The following is a 19,405-nucleotide window of genomic DNA, read 5'->3' as shown; positions in this document are numbered from 1 at the left end:
TATTTATGGTTGGTTGGTAGGGTAGGAAGTTAGCAACAGTGATGGCAGAAAACAAAAAAGGGCCACTATAAATCTTTTAAATACACAGAAGAACATAAGAAGGAAGTTCAGAAGGAAGCACTGATGAGCAGGGCAATTTTAAAATGAATGTGCAGAATTTATCATATATATATTTTTTAAAGCAAGTACTATGAAACAGAGAGTCATGGTTTTATATTGAATTTTTTGTTGTTGCTGTTCTGTACTTTGTGTGGAAATGCTCTTTTTTGGTATTTAAGTATTTTAAATTAAAATCATACCTTTTTCGAAACAAAATCAATAAGAAGTTACCTTACTAGTTTTGAAGTATATGAGGAATAAAACCTTTCTTGGGAGGAGCTGTCAGCCTCCCACAAAACTTTGCTGCCAGGTCCTTGCCAAATCCGTCTATGCTACACCTATAATGGTAATGACAGGAAGGATTTATCCCTACTGCCACCATTGTGTCATAGCCTCCAAAACCAGGCTCCCCCATTTGCAGAACTACAAATTTTAATTCCCAAACAGAATAAACAGCAATGTAGAGATTTGACTGTTCCTGAAGATGGGAAAAAAAACGAACAACAAAGTAACTCATCCTCAGTGACAGTAAGTACAGTGTTACTCTACTTCTAGTAGCTGTTCTCTTGAAAGAAGAACATCTACCCAATTTTAATAATGAGCTTTGGAATTAGAAGGTCTCTCTATAAAACTAAAGCAGGATCCTTCTGTTTCTTAATTTATTTGGGGTCTCTTCTAATTTTTTTCTTTGCATAGGCTGTGGCCTTTTGTTTCTTTGTGTGACTAGATTATAGACAAACACATTGGAACTTTAGACAGGAATAAGTGAGAACTTTGACTGCTGGGGAAGGAGAGCTAAGAGGGATAAGGAGAACCAATAAAGTATTTTTAAGGCTGCACCAAATTCATAGAATCAAAGAAGTGTCATTGGAAGGCACATTACAAACCATCTGTTCCAACTTTCTCATCTTGTAGATGAAGAAACCAAGGCTCACTAGTGTCAGAGCTGGGACTTGAACCTACGGCTACCATGTCACCCCCTCTGCCTTTGTCCTCTCCTCGTTGGATCTTACAAATTAGTATGTATCCAGAGGTCTGTCGAAGTTCCTTCCTACTGTGTAATCACACAATGAAAGGTTCTTTCATAATATCCCTGTACAAGAGGCAGAGATAAAACCACCTTTGAGGGATGTAAATTGAGACCCTTAAGGAGTGAGTGGGGCAGGCAACCTTATCATGCAGCTTCCTGACTCGACTGTGTCTGCGTTTCATGCTTGATGTTTCTCTAATGTAGAGGTTTGGATTGATAGACTTGGTTGGTGATCTTTCCAAGGGATATATGACACCCATGTGCTCAGTCCCAGATGTGAAGAGGTACTGATTTGTAAGAATTTCCTTTACCCAGGGCCTTAGCATATATTTTTCTCTGTAATTTTAGAACAGAGGTTAAACTAAGGCATTGGGTTGGGTTTTCATTGACTTTCCTCTGCCTGCTTAACATTTATTGCTAGAGAAAACAGCCATTGCTGGCTATCACTGTCTCCCCTCTCCTCCCTTCTGCAATGTACACAGATAACTGGTTTTTATTTTTATTTTATTTTATTTTTTTAACATTCCTGTAGTTTCTTTTATTTCTGTTTTTAATTACTCAGAAATGGCCTGTAAATAGGGTGTGTACATTCACCAGCTCTGAAAAGAATCTGAGGTTCTTTTCCCCAGCTAAAACCTGTTTCATATATGACTACTGGTTTTTACTCAATAATCATCTTAAATTATCTCAGCAGCTGACTTCTCAAAAATTTTATGTTATTTATTAAGCTAGTCCAACTCCCTGAATTTAAAGGCATATTTTAAGGCTTTTCTTATAACTTAAAAAAAAATATTTTGGACTAGATTGCCTTTTCCATCCTAATTTCTCAGATTTCTGACTTGTAGGAAAAAATAATAGTCAATTTTAAAGGAATAGAGAATGAGACAAATATCAGATCCTGGAGCAAAATAGATTGTTAACATATTGGGCTCCTGTACAGTATAATAAGCAGGACAGGAAACATATATATTTGGTGAGTGTTTGTCAAATTGAATAACATTCAATAAAAGCTAATCAAATTTAGATATGGAAAAAAGTGGAAAGGTATAGTAGGTTAGCAGTGTTTATCAGAGGCTTAGCAAGTAAACATTAGGGTATGTTGAGATGTGAGATGCACAGAAATTTTAAGAAATTGTGTTTTCTTTCCCATTTGACTTCCATTCCCCTCCCAGACCCTGATGGAGCTAGGATCCTAAACCCAAGTGCCTTGAAAAGAACCAGGTTTCCACCCCTGTGCCCCCAGGCACGATCTTGGGAAACAGCTCTGATGGGAAGATAAGTTAAGATAAGATAAGATAAGAATTATAGGTAGGCAGTTTGACAATGGGACCTGCAGGGCTTCAGCCACTGGGGACTCAGGAAGGAAAGTTTTTGTCATCCTAGTCTTTGGCAATGTCAAATGGCTCAATATCAGGAACTTATAGGATATTTATTAGTGGGATTGCCATTAAAGAAGAGGAATTAACCACCTAGTTTGCAGATATACTCTAAAGACCATGAGACCTTTGTCAGATACAAAGGAGATTCCTTCCTCCCTTCCTCCCTCTCTCCTTCCCTCCATTCTTCCTTCCTTCCCTCCCTCCTTCCCTCCCTCCCTTCATCCTCTTACTTTCCCTTCTTTCCTCCCTTCCTCTCTCCCTCCCTCTCTCTCTCCTTTACCTACCTTCCTTCCTTCCTTCCTTCCTTCTTTACTTCCTTCCTTCCTTCCCTTCTTTCTTTCTCATTCCTTCCTTTTTTTCCTTTCCATAAATTAGAGTTAATAACACAATAATTTAATATAATATTCCTTTCATATTGACACAGACTTTTTCTCTGAGTAAGGCATTTTATCAGATATTAGGGGCAGTGCTAATATTATAACCACACTAATCAGATGGTGGTTCCCCTCTCCCTCTTCCACAAAAATAGAGAATTTGGAGGAGGGATTTCTTAAGAAGGGGAGATGAACTGGAACCTGTTGCTTTTGAGATACTTTTGGGACATTAGTATAATGTCTAGGGCAGTCAGAGATGAAAGACTGGCGTGTGATTAGGATGAGATACATAGCTTTAGGAATCATTTGTCTATGGACGGTAATTGAACCTGTGTGAGTGGATGAGATCACCCAGGCAGAGCCTCAGGGGACAGTCCTGCTTAGGGCTTTGGAGATGGATGATGAACCTGCAAATGAGACAGAAACTTGTTCTGTTTGGCTCCAGGGGGTAGCACAAGGAACAGTGGGTGGAAATTAAAAAGTGGCAGATCTCAGTTTGATATAAAGAAAAATTTCCTCCTAATCAGAGCTGTTCCAAGGTAGAATGGACTCCCCAAGGAATGGGTCCTCCTCCTGATGGTCTTTGAACACCTTTTGTGGGGTAGGACATTTTTGTTCAGGACTCTCCAAATATTAATTTCGTGTTTTCCTAACTCCAGGCCTGGCCCTATCTCTACTGTATCACCGTGCTAGTGCTATCCACATATTTCACTTATACCTTGATCCCAGTCATTGACAAAATTAAACATCCCAGGGCCAAGCAGAGATTCTTATGAGTCTTAAAAGACAGCTCTCCAAATTAATATTAATCCAGCCAGTCTTTCCTAGTCAAAAAGACATTTCTACTGGACTATAATTCTGAGTCCCCCTACGTATTAAGGTGGCAAAGAGTTTAGAGTACCAGGCCTGGAGTCAGCAAGACCCAAATCAAATCTTGTCTGAGATATTTATTCCTTGATCCTGAGCACTTCATTTAACCTCTGCCTCACTTTCCCCAACTGTAAACTGGGGATCATCATAGCCCCACTTCTCAGGATTGTTGTAACCATCAAATGAGATAAGATTTGTACAGAACTTGGGTAATTAGGCCAGTCAGAAATGAAAGGGCTTTCCTAAAGGGACAGCTCCCCATCTACCCCCTGGAGGGGTTCAAATGGTGGAACGATGCTCAGATGCAGCCAATCCTGAGATTCTATGATTCACTGGGATGGAATTCAGAGGACTTTGGTTTCATTCCAGATTCTGGGTTTTAAAAGACACTTTTAAAGGCACTTTGGGCCCACAGGAAAGATTTATTTTGTTGCCACTGCAGCATGAATGACTTTGTGATGGGCGCTGTGGAAATAGTGAGTGTAGATCATAACACGGCGTCTGCCTTCCAAGTATTCACAGTTGGCAGTGGGCACCAAGACAGAAATATATGTAATAATAATGCTATTTATTGGCTACCACATCAAGTCTGAACTCCTCTGCAAGCATACTCTGGCCCCACCCTACCTTTCCATCCTTTCCTTTCACTTCTCCCCAATTCCAAACCTTTCCACAGCAGGCTGTCTTGTGCATAGACCCCAGCCTCTGGGTCTTGGGTCACCCTGGCCTTTTTAAAGTGCCTTCTCCCCCTCCCCTTTCTCTGAAGAAAGACTTCTCATCCTTGAAGGCCTAATTGAAGTCCTACCTTCCCCATAAAACTTTCCGTGGCTGCTTGAGCACATAATGATTTCCCCTTTATGTGAATGATGTTAATTGTTGTCATGAGCTGAAGCCATCTCAGCATCCATCTAATCCAACCTTTGCCTTGATAAGAATCTTCTATCATCCCAGACAGGTAGTCAGGGGAGCTGCTTGTTGAATGTTCGGAGAGCCCTGTTAGGGGGTACAGCTTACATTTTTCTCTTTGAACCTCACACCCATGCTCCTGACTCTGTCATCCAGGCCCTAACCAATTGCCAGGCTTGTCCCTTCCGAGTCCTGGAAACAGCTCTCCTATTTCCCCAGCCTTTTCCTTTAGGAGATGCTCATGGATTATCATTGGAAGATTTATCACTGTGCACGTCACCTTCCTCTGCGGGCTGGCCAGTTTATTAATGTCCTTCCCAAAGTAGGGTGTCTTAGACCGAACACAGATGATGTCTGATAGAATCCAGGACATTCTCACCCTTTTAGTTCCGGACCGTCTGCCTCTCAACACAATACTATGGAATGTCTTAGGGGTTCTTAATTTATTAAATGTAGATTCGTTTTGATTCTTATATAGACTGAAAATTCCTGGAGGACAGAGACCTAATTCTATACTTCCCTTGTATTCTTGCCCAGGTTTTAGCACATTAGCTGGATACATAAAATGATTTCTTCAAAATAAATTTTTATTGTTATGTGTGTGTGTGTATTGTTGTGTGTGTATTGTTATGTGTGTGTGTATTGTATTACCACAGTTATCCCTAGTGTTTCTCCTTTCCCCTTCCCACAGAGCTGTCCCATAAAACAAACCCTATCCCATATAACAAATAATCTTTTTTAAAGGAAGGGAAAAATAAGCCAAAATGATGACTACATCGAAAAAATATGAAAACACGTGCAATGTACCAGGCCTATGGACCTCATGCTTCATATAACAGGATGTTCTAGACATCCTTATTGATTCAATAGGATGTCTATACTTTATCATATAAATAATGCACTGGCTCAAGTACTAGACAGAGGGAGAATAAGTATTTACATAACATTGACACTGTGCCTGGCAGTGTGCTAAGTGCTTTACAAATATAATCTCATTTAATACCACAACTCTTGGAGGAATGTGCTGCTATTATCCCCATTTTAGCTTTGAGAAAACTGATTCAGAGATTAAGTGACTTACCCAGGATCACATATCTAGTAAATGTACGAGACTAGCTTTGAACTCAGGTCTTCCTGACTCCGAGCCCACTTCTTCATGGCTCATCAGTGTATAATGCAAAGTGATTATTGAGTATATAATTGTAATCAGCAAACACTTTCTACATCTTATTTTTTGCTTTAGAACAACTTCTGGTGACTTAGATCTTAGGTAAAGCCATGAACCACCTTTTCCCACGTTATACATATATACACATTTTTCTTTCTGTCTCTTTCTCTCTCTGTTTCTCTTCCTCTTTACTCTCTTTCTCTCTCTGTCTCTCTTCCTCTTTATTCTCTTTCTTTACTCTCACTCCCCCCTCTCTCCATCCACCTTTCCCTCTTCTTCCCCCACTTTCTCTTCCCTTTCACCCCATCTCTTTTCCTCTCTCTCCCTTAACCGCTTTCTCTTGTTCCCTCACTTTCTCTCTCCTCACTTTGTCCATGCTTTCTTTATTTTCCATTGTCTCTATTTCTCTGATCTGTTTCTCTTTCTCTTCCCCCCTTTCCTTCTCTCCAACCATACTCAAGCCTCTTAGGGTAATGCTTGATCTGAAATTGGTTTCCTCTGTTAGTTGACCTTCTGTTTTCCAGCCACTGTTTGAGAATACGCACATGCTGGATAATTGAATCACATGGCAAATCTATGAGGATATTGGACATTTTTATTTTGTGCTGTTTGATTTAGACCCCATTCAGAGTCAATGAGAATAACAGATAGTGTTGAAAATCTGATCTCAGAATGACAAATGATGGAGGGGATGAGGGAAAAATAGGTACATTAGTGTACTGCTGGTGGAATAATGAAGTGGTCCAACCATTCTAAAGAACAATTTGGATTTAGGCCCATATAAAAGTAAGCATACCTTTTGACCCAGCAATACTATTTCTAGGCTTTTTTCCCCAAAGAAATTTAAGGAAAAATATCTATATGTACAGAACTATTTATAGCAGCTCTTTCTAGCTATAGCAACAAGGACTTCAAAATCGAGAGGATTTTCATAATATGGTTGAACAAATTGTAGCATGTGATTATGATGGAATACCATTGTGCTATGGAAATGATGAGGGGATGGTATCAGAAAAAATGGCAAGACCTTTATGAACAGATACAAAGCTAAGTGAGAAGAACCAGGAAATGATTGTGTGCAGCAGGGGTGGGGAACCTTTATTTTTCTAGTGGCCATTCGTGAGCCATGCAAAATTGTCAACTTAAAGAACTCAAGCAGTGGGAGCCTGTTGCACCTAGCTTTTTCCTCATTATTGTCTACGACTGCCTTAACAAATCATTTTTATGGGTCTTATATAGCTTGTGAGCTGGACATTCCCCACTCCTGATGAATAGTGATAGCATTGTTATAATGGTGATCAACCATGAAAGACTTAGCTACTCTGATTAATACAGTGATTCAAGGCAATTTCAGACGACTCATGAGAAAATCCTGTTCACCTCCAGAGAGAGAACTGATGAACTCTGAGGGTAAATTGAAGCATAATTTTCTCATTTTCTTTTTCTTTCTTGCTTTTGGGGAGAAATAATGGCTAATATGGAAACATGCTTTTTGTGATTTCATATATATAATTGATATCACATTGCTTGCTTTCTCAGTCTGGCAAGGTATGGGAGAAAGAAAATTTGGAATTCACAATTGAAAAAGAAAAGAAAGCTAAAAATAATAAATTGAAATGTAAAAAAAAATTGATCTCTTCTAATGGAGTTAGCATGTGGGGTATTTCTCAAGTCACATTAATGGGGATTATTTTGGTTTGTTAATAGAATTATTTAGCATTGAATACATTCTTTCCAGGACATATTTTGACACCTGTCATATTTTTTGAAAAATGTTATCCTTGTTAACTAAGGAAGTCCGATTTCCTGTTTTTATTATCTGTAGCTTGAAATATCTTATTAGACACTTTAAAAAATAAGGTATGTCTGTTGTTGTTTTCAAAATAGCAGTCATGTTAGAGTCAGAAAATTGATTTCTTTCCTCCCTCCTCCTCCCAGTAGGAATTGGTATTCCAAAGCTTTTATGTGGCTATAGGAGTTCTTTGTGCAAAAAGAATTCAGATCTACAGTTGGAGAAGAAGCAGAATAATCTTTTAAGTTCTCCCATTTGAGGTGAAATGACAGGATCCATGTGCATTTATCTTTCACTTATTATTTTCTGACTATGGTTACAGATGAGAAACTCTGTTTATTACAAACTTCAAATACCATCCTTCGTCAATGTTGTATTGCCCAAATATTATGTTACTAATACTGTAGTACATTAGAAATTCCAAATATTATCAGGTCTTTGGAGTGTCTTTTCCGAAAGAACAGAGTTTTAGTTGCCACTATACTAATCTATAAATTGATAATCTATAATCTAATAAATTGCCACTTAACTAATCTAGCATTTTCTTCTTTGTTATCTTGTTAGTTTCTATTTTCATGTTTAATTTTTCAAGGTGTATTAATTGTTTTCTTAACTGGACTTGTTAATGTGATCCCTCTCCCACAACACCCATGCCCTAATACAAATTGAAAAAAAAACCTCCAAGAAATAAATAAGTATAAATATACACAAAATTCATGTCCATAAATGTCAGTTTCTTTTGGCTTTTAGAATTTATCACCTCTCTTTTAGGAGCCAAGTAAACATACTTCATTTTAAGTCCTCTGTAGGTATGAGTGATCATTTCTTTGATCAGAGTTCATAAGTTTTTCTTTATAATTGTATTTCTTATTGTGTTAGTGTATAACTTAGTGTGTTATATTACTTGATCTCCTGATTCTACTGACTTTACTCTTTACTAGTTCTTAACTTCATAATATTATCTGAAATAGTCTCATTTCTCATACCACAATAATATTCTGTTACACATATATCATACTTTATTCAGCCATTTTCCAATGAATGGAAACCCTCTTCATTTTTACTCCCTTTTTTTCCCCCTTTTAATTTTTCCCTTTAGAATCAAGAAGTTTATTTTATCTATCCCCTTCATGGTATTATTGTCTCTCTTAATCTGACTTACCTTTATCCTTGTCATTTTCCATGTTGAGTATGATATATTTTTACAATAAACTATTGTATTTGTGTGTGTGTGTACATGCATATGCATGCTCAACCCTTCTTTGTCTAGTGGGGTTTATCTGATGCCCACTCCTTCCATACCTTCCTCTACATCTTTTTTTTTTTCTTTTACTCTAATTTTGAGAAATAATATAATCTACCTCTTTCTTCTGCTTTGGGTTGAAGTAAAAGAATATTTTATTCTTTTTATAAGAACCTACCTCTTCTTATATTGTAGCAAGGTATGCTACAATAGTGTTTTCCTCTTAAATTACCTTTTCTTTCCCTTCTTAAAATTCCCAGAACAAAACCAATCCCTTTCCAGGTCTTCTATTTTTCTAATTTTAGTCCCCAAAGACTTTAAGGTATTGGAGGGATATTTGTTTCTTTTTCCACATTAGAGTGTCATGTCAGCCCTTTGTCATCATATAAGCCCCCTTCCATTTGCTTAAATAAATTTGCCTTTCTAGGTTTTATTGATTTTGAATTTCAAAATTCCTTCTTAGGTCGGCTTTTTTTCACCAAAAATTCTTGAAAGTCCTCTGTTCTTTTAAAGATCCACTTTTTCTCTCTTAAAATTCTACTTGGCCTTGTAGGGTTAGTTATTCTTGGTTGTAAGCCTATGCATTTTGCTTTTTGGAATATTGTACTCAAAGCTCTTCTCTCATTTATAGTAGAGGCTGCCAGGTCTTGTGTGATCCTAACTGTGGTTCTTTGGTACCCAAATTCTCTTTCTGGCTTCTTAGAGTATTTTTTTTTTTCTTTAGGAAATTGGATTTTGACTATGACATTCCTGAGACTTTTCTTCCATGGTTTATTTTAGGAGAACATCAGGGTATTCTTTCTATTTTTACTTTGCTCTCTGGGTTCTAAATAGGCAAAGCCTATTTCCCATGTAAGATTCATAATTTTCTCTTCTAAGTTATTTATTCTTATTTCAATTCTTTCCTTCAAAACTTTTATTTCATCTTTAATATTTTACTTTATTTCTTTTAGCGGAAAATGTATTTTTCCCATTGAGTTTCTGCTTATAGATATTTTGGAGCTATTATCTTCTAGGTTATATATTTTGGACATTTTTGGATGTATTATAATTTTTGATTGAGTCTCTGTCTTCTGCTTGCCCTTCTCTCCCAGTTCAGTCCCTGAATTGGGGCCATTGTGTCAGGGTTAGGCTCTACTACCTGTGTACCTTTTGGGTGATTTACCCATTTCTGCCTGGTTTAGGCTGTCACCTGGGTTCCTAAACTAACTTCTTTCTCCCTGGGCTAGGCCCCTCTTCCAAATCACTGAGTTCCAGTGAGTGGGATCTTTGGTGCTCTCTCTGGTATCTCAGAACACATGGACCGGGGGTATCTTGGGTTAGTTGCTGTCATTGCTATTGCTTCTGGTCCCTCTTACACCCCACACTGAGGAATCTTGGTTCTCTTCTGGGGAGCCCTCCATGTTTGACATTTCCAAATAAGAGAACCTGGTTGGCTATTATATTTTTGGCACCAAGTCTTTTATTTTCCAGTGGACTTCTGACTAATTTTTTTTGGCTTGATTCTAGAGTTGAAGAAGTTGCTCTAGTTTCCCATAATTTTTTTATTTTTTTGTCATTATGTAGTTCTTGTGTATTCCCAATCCTGTCTTCTCTTCCTCCCCTGGAATAGGTGGGAGGCAGGAAAAAGGAGAAAAGCTGACTTTGTTTGCCTATTACAGATTTTTTTTAAGTCAATACAGATTAACTTTTAAAACCTTAAATTGTACCACTGGACTGAATTTTAATATTTATAAATCAGATAGCATAACTTGAAAATTATAGTACTCCTTTTGGTCTCCCTTCCCTGCCAGGTACAGACAAGCTGGCTTGTAGAACATTCATTGATCAAAAGGAAGTCAAGCAAATCCAGTGAATCCTAGTTATTCAGAGGACTGAGAAATTGAAGCCAGTTTTCTTTGGGTCGTTATTCTTGAATCTAGAGTTTCTTTATCTTTTTGGTGTGATGGTGACAGTCTGGTGATGGAGCCTCTGGACCTTTTCTCAAGTTTTTGAAATGCATAAAATACAATACATAGACTTACAAAGGAAACCCATTATATTGAAATACAGTTGTCAGAATATTCTTTAAAAGTTTCCAGCCCCCCTCAAAAATATACTGCATTTCATGTTTGGCTTATATTGGATTACTTTCTGGGTAGGGAGAAGAATTTGGAGAAGGGATTTTGCAGGGGTGGATGTTAAGGGCTATCTTTGCATGTATTTTGAGAATTAAAAACTATTATTAAATTTAAAAGAAAAAAGAAAAAAATTTATCCTGAATCTTAGACTAAGAATGTCAGCTTTATATGAATGCTTTTTAGTCACAATTCTTTTACTTCTCTAGAAATTAATTCCATTACCTATGCTTTTGGTTTCTGAGCATGGTCATCAAGAAGTGATATGTCCTTATAATTATGTTGTAAGATTTAGTTTGAAAATTGTCTCAGTGGGGATAGTTGCTGTGGTTTTGGTAAAATATGTTGATATCTAAGGATTGTGTTCTATGTTATAATATGGATATAAATGAGCTTATAAATACACCTATACAAATGAAATATGTATTTTAAATTTTTTTTTTAGGTGAAGAATATAGGAAACTACTTTAAACAACACCTTTTACAATCCAGACACAGAGGAGCATTTGAATTGGCTTACACTGGCTTTGTAAAGCTAACTCAAGTCCTAACCAGGTAAAAACTAAACAAACGTTCCTTTTGTATACCTTTTATAGAGTTAATATGCAAGCCATGTGAAGAAAGAGCTTACAGCTTTGTGTTCTAGTGTCTATAAGAGCACAGTTTAGTTGGCTGGAAAACTTCTAGGAGAAATTGTTTTCTTAGGTCTTATTGTATAGCCTGCTACAGATGTTTGTGTGAAATGTCCAAACCTGGCTGTGGTGTCCTTGAAAGTGGATTTGAACTAAACTTGAATGTTTTGCTAAAAATAACTCCCTATTTTTTTCTTCAGTGAATAAACTGAATGTTTGGTCTGTTTGAAAATTACTTGGTATTTGGAATAAAGCATTGCTGGGTATGTGTGTGAAATTATGTAAATTGTGTGTGTGTGTGTGTGTGTGTGTGTGTCCATTATAGGCAAAGAAACACTTAGCAATTTACTAACTTTACTTTCAGAAGTTTATTCTCTAGGAATCTTTAAATGAGAAGTAAGTAGGTTGAATAATATTTTTTTTCCCTTTAACTGGAAAAATACTTAGGTAGGCTTAATATATTTTGTTAAAAAGGTACATGTTTTTGACATTCTACTTTAATGACAATTTTTTTTTTTTCATTCATATAGCACCTTTCCTCTAAAGTTGGCAGAGGAAACCTTAAATTACTTAATGACTAAGTGTTCGCTGGCAAGTGTTTTCCAAATAAAAGGTAGTATTTTCCAGGAAAACATTTCCATTGCCTGGAAACCTTTTGAAATGAAGCAGATTTTTGCCAGTATTGTGGCCTTAGCAAACATTTTATTTTGGGCTGTTAAGACAACTACCTCATGAACATTTTCTAAACATTTTTCACACTCGTGGTAAAAACATTTGCAAAATATATTAGCTGTTATGGTAGCACAAAATGTTTTCTAAATGATAATTTATTAAATAAAATACACTTGCCATTAAATGGCTGATTCTTGAAGGCATTTTGACTTTTTTTTTTCAATAAAGTATGGTTTCTTTTCTCTCATTACACAACTATATTGATGTTTCACTATAAGAAATAGTAAGTGGTGCGGTGGATAGAGCAATGCTATTGGAATAGGAAGATCCGCGTTTATATCCATCTTTGGATACTTAATGTATGGGTAATCATTTTACTTCTAATTGCCTCAGTTTCCTCAACTGTAAAATGAAGATAGCAAAAGCATTTACTTCCCAGTGGGTGCTGTGAGAATCAAATGAGATAATTCTTGTGAAACATTTAGCTCAGTGCCTGGAAAACATCAGATGTTTAACCTATGCTGAGTCCCTTTCCTCTATATAGCAATCACTCAGCAACCCTAGTAGCATCTACCAGGATCAGGCTAAATGTTAGAGATACTCAGAAGTACACGAACTAGCTGGGGATTCAGAATTTAACGCAGTGCAGCAAGAGCAAACAGTATGGCACAATTTATTATTATATGCTAAATTATGTGGTAGCAGTTATGTGCTATGTATAGGAGTTAGGGGAGGAAAGCTGGTATGGAAGAGCTTGAAATTTGACTGTTCTTTGAAAGATGGCTAACCTTTGAGTAGCCTGAGGGAGGAAGAGAAAGCATTCCATGAGAGAGAAACAACAGAAGGGTGGTAGAAGGGATTAAAGCTTGCTTGATGATGATGACGATGACATTATATTAGGGTGTGATGGTAAATAAGACAGTTAAAACCAGAAAGGTGAGTCTAGACTTGATGGAGTAGGAATGGAAAACCATTGAAGACTTTTGAGCAGATCAATTATATGATGAAAATAGTAATTATCTTTTTATCTCCCCTCCCCTTTCCTATCCCCAATGCAATACATTTACAAATATCTAATACTTAATAAATAGATAATTAACTAATTAATTAAAGATGGGAGAGATTAGAGTCAGGGACAGGCAGGTATAATACTTTTTAATCATTTCAGCAACAATGGAAAGGAAAAGATTGAGTCTAAAATTTTAAACTTGTGCCACTGAGCTTATAATCTAGTTTAGGAAATTAAATAAATACTGGCAACTACCATTATCCTTTCAAAGAAAAAAAAGTAGGATTTGTTGACCCATTGGATTTGGTAGAGATAGATTAAATATGATTCCAATTTTGAGGCCTGTTGGGATTGGGAGAATATTCGCACCATTAACAGAGACTAGGAACTTGGAAAGGAGAATGAATTTACTTTTGGGCATCGTTAGTTAGTGGTGATTCAAGTGGAAATATATAATCACCAGTTGGAAATTGGAGATTGGAGATTGGAGATAATGGCTTTGGGAGTCATCAGCATGGGAGGTTAGAGTTGAAGCCAAGGAAGGATGCCTTTTCTGAAGGAGAGAGCATAGAGTCATAGGTTTAGGGTTGGAACAGATCTAAAAAGTGATCCATGCCAGCCTTCTCATTGAAAGAATGAGGGAGCAGACTCAGAAAGAACAAGACAAAAAGACAGGCACTGAGCTTTGGGGAACACCGGTAGCTTTAGTTGTATGGTGGAGTGGGAAGAGTCTTGGATGGACAGTAGCATGGTTAGGAGAGGAGAACGCATTCCTGATTTCCCAGACCTCCCTGGAGAGGGGCCACTCAGAGGACCCTGGACTGCTCCTTGACTATTTTTGACCAACATGTTATTAGTTCTCGACTGCTACGTCTACACTAAGTGGGTCTTGATTTCCTTGGAGACATTTCAAGTCTGCTGACCAGAATGTTTAGCAGAGAACATCTTTTCAGTGTGTGTGGCTTTCTTTTGTTTAATTTTCATTTTTAAAAGAAAATTTGTTACTATTGGTTTCCCTTTGATAGCCTTTTACAAGCCTCCTAAGCAATGAGAAAATTGTTTATGTACAGAACTTTTTTTTTTTAAAAAAAGAAGTTTGCAAAAAGAATCTTAAGAGATCATGAAAATCCACTGAAATTGAGGCCAGTTGCTGGCCTTTTCTTGAACTACAGCTGTGTTAAGGAGGAAACACTTAAAGAGATTAATGGGTAAATCACTGAAGAGTTAAACATGAACAGCATTTGTTTGAATTGGTTTTTAATAGGATTATTCAGAATGTCTTCAAGTATAAACTGACTTCACAATTGAACAATCAGCAGAAAACAAATAGAAATAGGAGGCATCTTCTTCAGGAGTGTTATGAAAGCTGTACATGAAAAAGCAAAATTTTGACTATGTTTAAAAAATATATTGAAGAAGCCAATTTTTTTTTTTTATTATGGAGTGCTTTCTTTTAGAAAAAAAGGAGAGTTCATATTTTCATTCTGTAAAGGATGATAAGCCCCATCATTTTAAAAATGGAAAAAAGAAAATGAATATGTTTTGAACTGACCATGGGTAGGCATTTCATTAGGCTTCTGTAATGCTAGTTATTAGTCAGTTACAGTGCCTTTTACTAGATTTTCTTCAACTCGACAGACATTTATTAAGTTCTCTCTCTCTCTCTCTCTCTCTCTCTCTTCCTTTCTTTCTTCCTCTCTCTTTCTTTTTCTTCTCTCTCTCTCCCTCTTTCTCTCCCCTTCTCATTCTCTCTCGGTATCTGTATATGTTTGTATGTGTGTCTCTCTCTTACACACACACACACACACACACATATACATACATACACACATACATCCTGAACATTACTTCCATCTGCCCCTTAGAAAGACAGTGTGATGATAGTTTCATGCATAAATTTCATTATGAAGTTGACATCTGCTTGTTTATTTCCAGTTTCCTTAGATTCTTAGGCTCTTTCTCCTTCTTTTTCATCATCATCATTGTCATTATTTTTCCCATGAAATGAGTCAGTGTGGCAGAGTGCGTAGAGAGCTGTTTGACGCTATCAAGAAATGGATTCATGTCCCAGTTCTTTTTTTTTTTTTTTTTTTTTTTAAATTTAATAGCCTTTTATTTACAGGATATATACATGGGTAACTTTACAGCATTAACAATCGCCAAACCTCTTGTTCCAATTTTTCACCTCTTACCCCCCCCCACCCCCTCCCCTAAATGGCAGGATGACCAGTAGATGTTAAATATATTAAAATATAACTTAGATACACAATAAGTATACATGACCAAAACATTATTTTGCTGTACAAAAAGAATCAGACTCTGAATTATTGTACAATTAGCTTGTGAAGGAAATCAAAAATGCAGGTGTGCATAAATATAGGGATTGGGAATTCAATGTAATGGTTTTTAGTCATCTCCCAGAGTTCTTTTTCTGGGTATAGCTAGTTCAGTTCATTACTGCTCCATTAGAAATGATTTGGTTGATCTCGTTGCTGAGGATGGCCTGATCCATCAGAACTGGTCATCATCTAGTATTGTTGTTGAAGTATATAATGATCTCCTGGTCCTGCTCATTTCACTCAGCATCAGTTCGTGTAAGTCTCTCCAGGCCTTTCTGAAATCATCCTGTTGGTCATTTCTTACAAGAACAGTAATATTCCATAATTTTCATATACCACAATTTATTCAGCCATTCTCCAACTGATGGACATCCATTCAGTTTCCAGTTTCTAGCCACTACAAAAAGGGCTGCCACAAACATTCGTGCACATACAGGTCCCTTTCCCTTCTTTATAATCTCTTTGGGATATAATCCCAGTAGCAACACTGCTGGATCAAAGGGCATGCACAGCTCGACAACCTCTTGAGCATAGTTCCAAACTACTCTCCAAAATGGTTGGATTCGTTCACAACTCCACCAACAATGAATCAATGTCCCAGTTTTCCCACATCCCCTCCAACAATCATCATTATTTTTTCCTGTCATCTTAGCCAATCTGCATGTCCCAGTTCTGACTAAATTAAGTGTAATCCTGTATAGATCACTTTCCCAGGGTGGTCTGAAAACATCACCAAAACTACAAATTTGAGACAAATGTCACAGTGCTTTCCCTGCCATGTAAAATTGGTCCTATATTATTTGCATCAAAAGGGAAGACTAACTTTGTTTTGTTTTTTTTTTCCCCTGCATCATTTTCTCATAGGGAAAATACAGAGGCTTCATAATTAAGCCTTTTCCTATTTTTCCAGCCTTTTTCCATCTTACTCTCCCTTTATGTTCTCTACTTGAGATTAATTCATCCCTGAAATGTTCTGCTACCTTACCTGCCTGGTTTCCCTGCTTTCTTTAAAGGTTCAGCTTGAATCCTGTTTTTTGCAGACCTATCTTAGTTCCCTTAGCTGTTAATGCTATCTCTCCTTTTTCAGATTACCTTCATCTACTCTGTGTATGTTGTCTGTGTCTTTATTACCCACTGTGTCTCACCCACTAGCACCAAGGCTGATTTTTACCTTTCTTTGTATTTCCATTACTCAGCACAGTACCTGGAATATAATAAGTTTTTAATAAAGACTTATTAACTGACTGATTGAATGACCAAAAAGTTCACTAAAACTCATACTAACTTTTAGCATGTGTGGTGGTGGAGTGGGAGTAGATAAACCAATAGATATATTTGCTCTTCATTATTGATATAATAATCCGTGATATATACTTTCAAATGAAACTCAATTTATTATTCTTCCCAACACCTATCAAAAATGTAATGTAACCAGTTAGGTAGCCAGCAAATATTTTTTTTGAAGTCAGGACAGCTATTTTTGCAAGCTTGATTAGAAGAAATTAACTGGCGGCATATAGCAAATTTTCTGTCATGGAAGACCAAGACTGATTGACTCTTACAGACCCCAAATTAAGGGATAATAGTTTAACAACTTCCCAAGTGCCCAGATCCAATGAACATCACTTAGTCATAGCCTACTACCATTTAAATCTAGCAGAAAGAATTCACAGGACTAACTTTTGTGGACTGAAATAGATTTATACAGAAATCACTTTCTCCCCTTTACTGAGTATGAAAAAACTACATCTCTGAAGATCATAAAGTTAGATAAGAAAAGTGTGTAAAATATAGTATTAGAACTGAAAAATAAGCTCAAAATGATAATCCATCCTAAAAGTAAGTCAATTACATCTTGTTCAAATCTTTAGCCTTATTTCTTTTTGCCAAACACATGTCCATATAAAAGCTGTGATAGTTTATGGTCCATTTAGCATTTTGCAAATTTTGTTTTTAAGAATCCTCTTTGTATTTCAATTTTTTATTGGAATTAAAAGGATTTAGGGAAACTTAAGGGGCAGCTGGGCTTGAAGTCAGAAAGACTCATCTTCCTGAATTCAAATCCAAGGTCAGATATTTTCTAGCTATATGACATTGGGTAAGTCACTTATCACTCTTTGCCTCAGTTTCCTCATCTGTAAAATGAGTTGGAGAAGAAAATGGCAAAGCACTTCCTTATCTTTACCAACAAAACCCCAAATGGGGTCATGGACTCAAACCCCACTGAGAAGTGACTGAACAATAACAACAAACAACAACAGGAAAACTTAAATGCTTTGACATCTTTAAATTACACCTATTTTTTTTTTTTTTTTTTTTGTAGATGTATTCCTATCCAGTGTCTCATCTGCATCCCAGTCTTCAGTTTTCTCAGTTCATATTTTTTTCAGTTTGCACCTATAACTGGAAAGGGTATTATGAACTTTTATTTTCAATTACTTTCCAGATATAAGAACATTTCTTTTAAAAAATAGGAATATACTTAATTTCTGGTTAAACTGTTCAGGAATCTTGTTCCAGTAAAGAATCTGAGATCTATTTGGAACCTATTTTTAGTTGCAGAGATCTAGAATTGCATATGTTAATTTTCAAATCTTTGATTTGAAAGTATACTTTTAATACTTTAGGAAATCCAACTGGGAGAATAATCCAATTGGGAACTGAATATTTGTGTCACTTAAGTCTCTTTCCACTCCATACCCCCTTTTATGCATAGCATCTAATAATTCTTCCCAAGATTCTCTCTGGACTTCAGATTGATAATTTACTTTAATTTTGCACTGCTATTATTGTTCCTGCCTGAAGCTAAAGTTCCTAAATAGTGCCCTGTTTTTGTTGTTGTTGTTTTGGTTTTTTTGTCTGTAGCAAACCTATACTGAAAAAAAAAATTATGATGGGGGTAGGGGAAGTATATAAGTGAAGATTGAGATTGTCTTTACTGATAAGCACCATTTACAGTGGGTTTCAGTTGGGTAAATAATTTCTGAGGCTTGAATTTTTCCCTCACTTCAGTATTTTTGTTTCCTTTAAAAATGCATATGCACGCACACACCCTATACATCTGTCAGTGTTTAGTGTAATTTGAGATAATAAACGTAAAACTTGAAATAATAAACATATTACTTGACCAAAGAATGGATGAATGAGGCCTAAAAGAATGAAAAGGAGAAGTTATTTTAGAAAACAGATGAAGATTGGAAAATCTCTTTAACTTAGGAGAAATAAACATACTGGTAGAGTTGGAGGAAATGAAAGAAACATTTTTCAATTAACTAAAGTAATATACCTAATCAGGAGTCAGCAAGAACTAGTTCTCAGCCTTAGCATTCTGGGGTGATGGATCTCTGCTTGAAGATGTTAGAAAGCCACTTCATGGATAGTACACTTGATTGATTGGCACAAAATGGACTTTAACGACCAATTAGTTGAGTGTACAGCACATGTAATTTGATTTTAGTCTGTGGGTTTTATGCTTATCTTAGAACCCATAACCACTAGAAGTGAGATTGCCTCTGTGGATAGAAGTTGACCTAACCTGTTTATAGAATGATAATTTGCTTCAGGGATCTGCTCCTGACTGAAACCAGGGCCCAAGCACCAGTTGCCAGAGCTGAAGTTACACTTGTTGGTTGGCCTTTTAGTAGAAATTGAGAGCATGACTCTTGACTCAGAATTTTCCATTCCTCCTCCCTCTTTCCTCCTACCTGTCCCTTTTTCATCGATCTTGAGGCAGTAGCTTGGGAGTGACATGATTAGACTTGAATTTTTCATCTGT

General features: G+C 36.5%; 1 protein-coding gene across 2 annotated transcripts in view; it reads left to right on the top strand.

Annotated features, from left to right (window-relative positions):
- Positions 1 to 19,405, top strand: part of THADA (THADA armadillo repeat containing) — a 419,051-nt gene that overhangs the window by 56,476 nt on the left and 343,170 nt on the right. For both annotated transcript variants that reach the window (XM_031950412.1, XM_031950413.1), the window contains exon 22: positions 11,424 to 11,533. In XM_031950412.1, the coding sequence (XP_031806272.1) occupies positions 11,424 to 11,533 (110 nt within the window). The remainder of the gene's footprint in view (positions 1 to 11,423; positions 11,534 to 19,405) is intronic.

This window comes from Sarcophilus harrisii, chromosome 2 (genome assembly GCF_902635505.1).
Source record: "Sarcophilus harrisii chromosome 2, mSarHar1.11, whole genome shotgun sequence".
NCBI classification, from domain to species: Eukaryota; Metazoa; Chordata; class Mammalia; order Dasyuromorphia; family Dasyuridae; genus Sarcophilus; species Sarcophilus harrisii.
The sequence above is the reverse complement of the archived record's forward strand: the minus strand, read 5'-3'. Positions and strand labels throughout refer to the sequence as shown.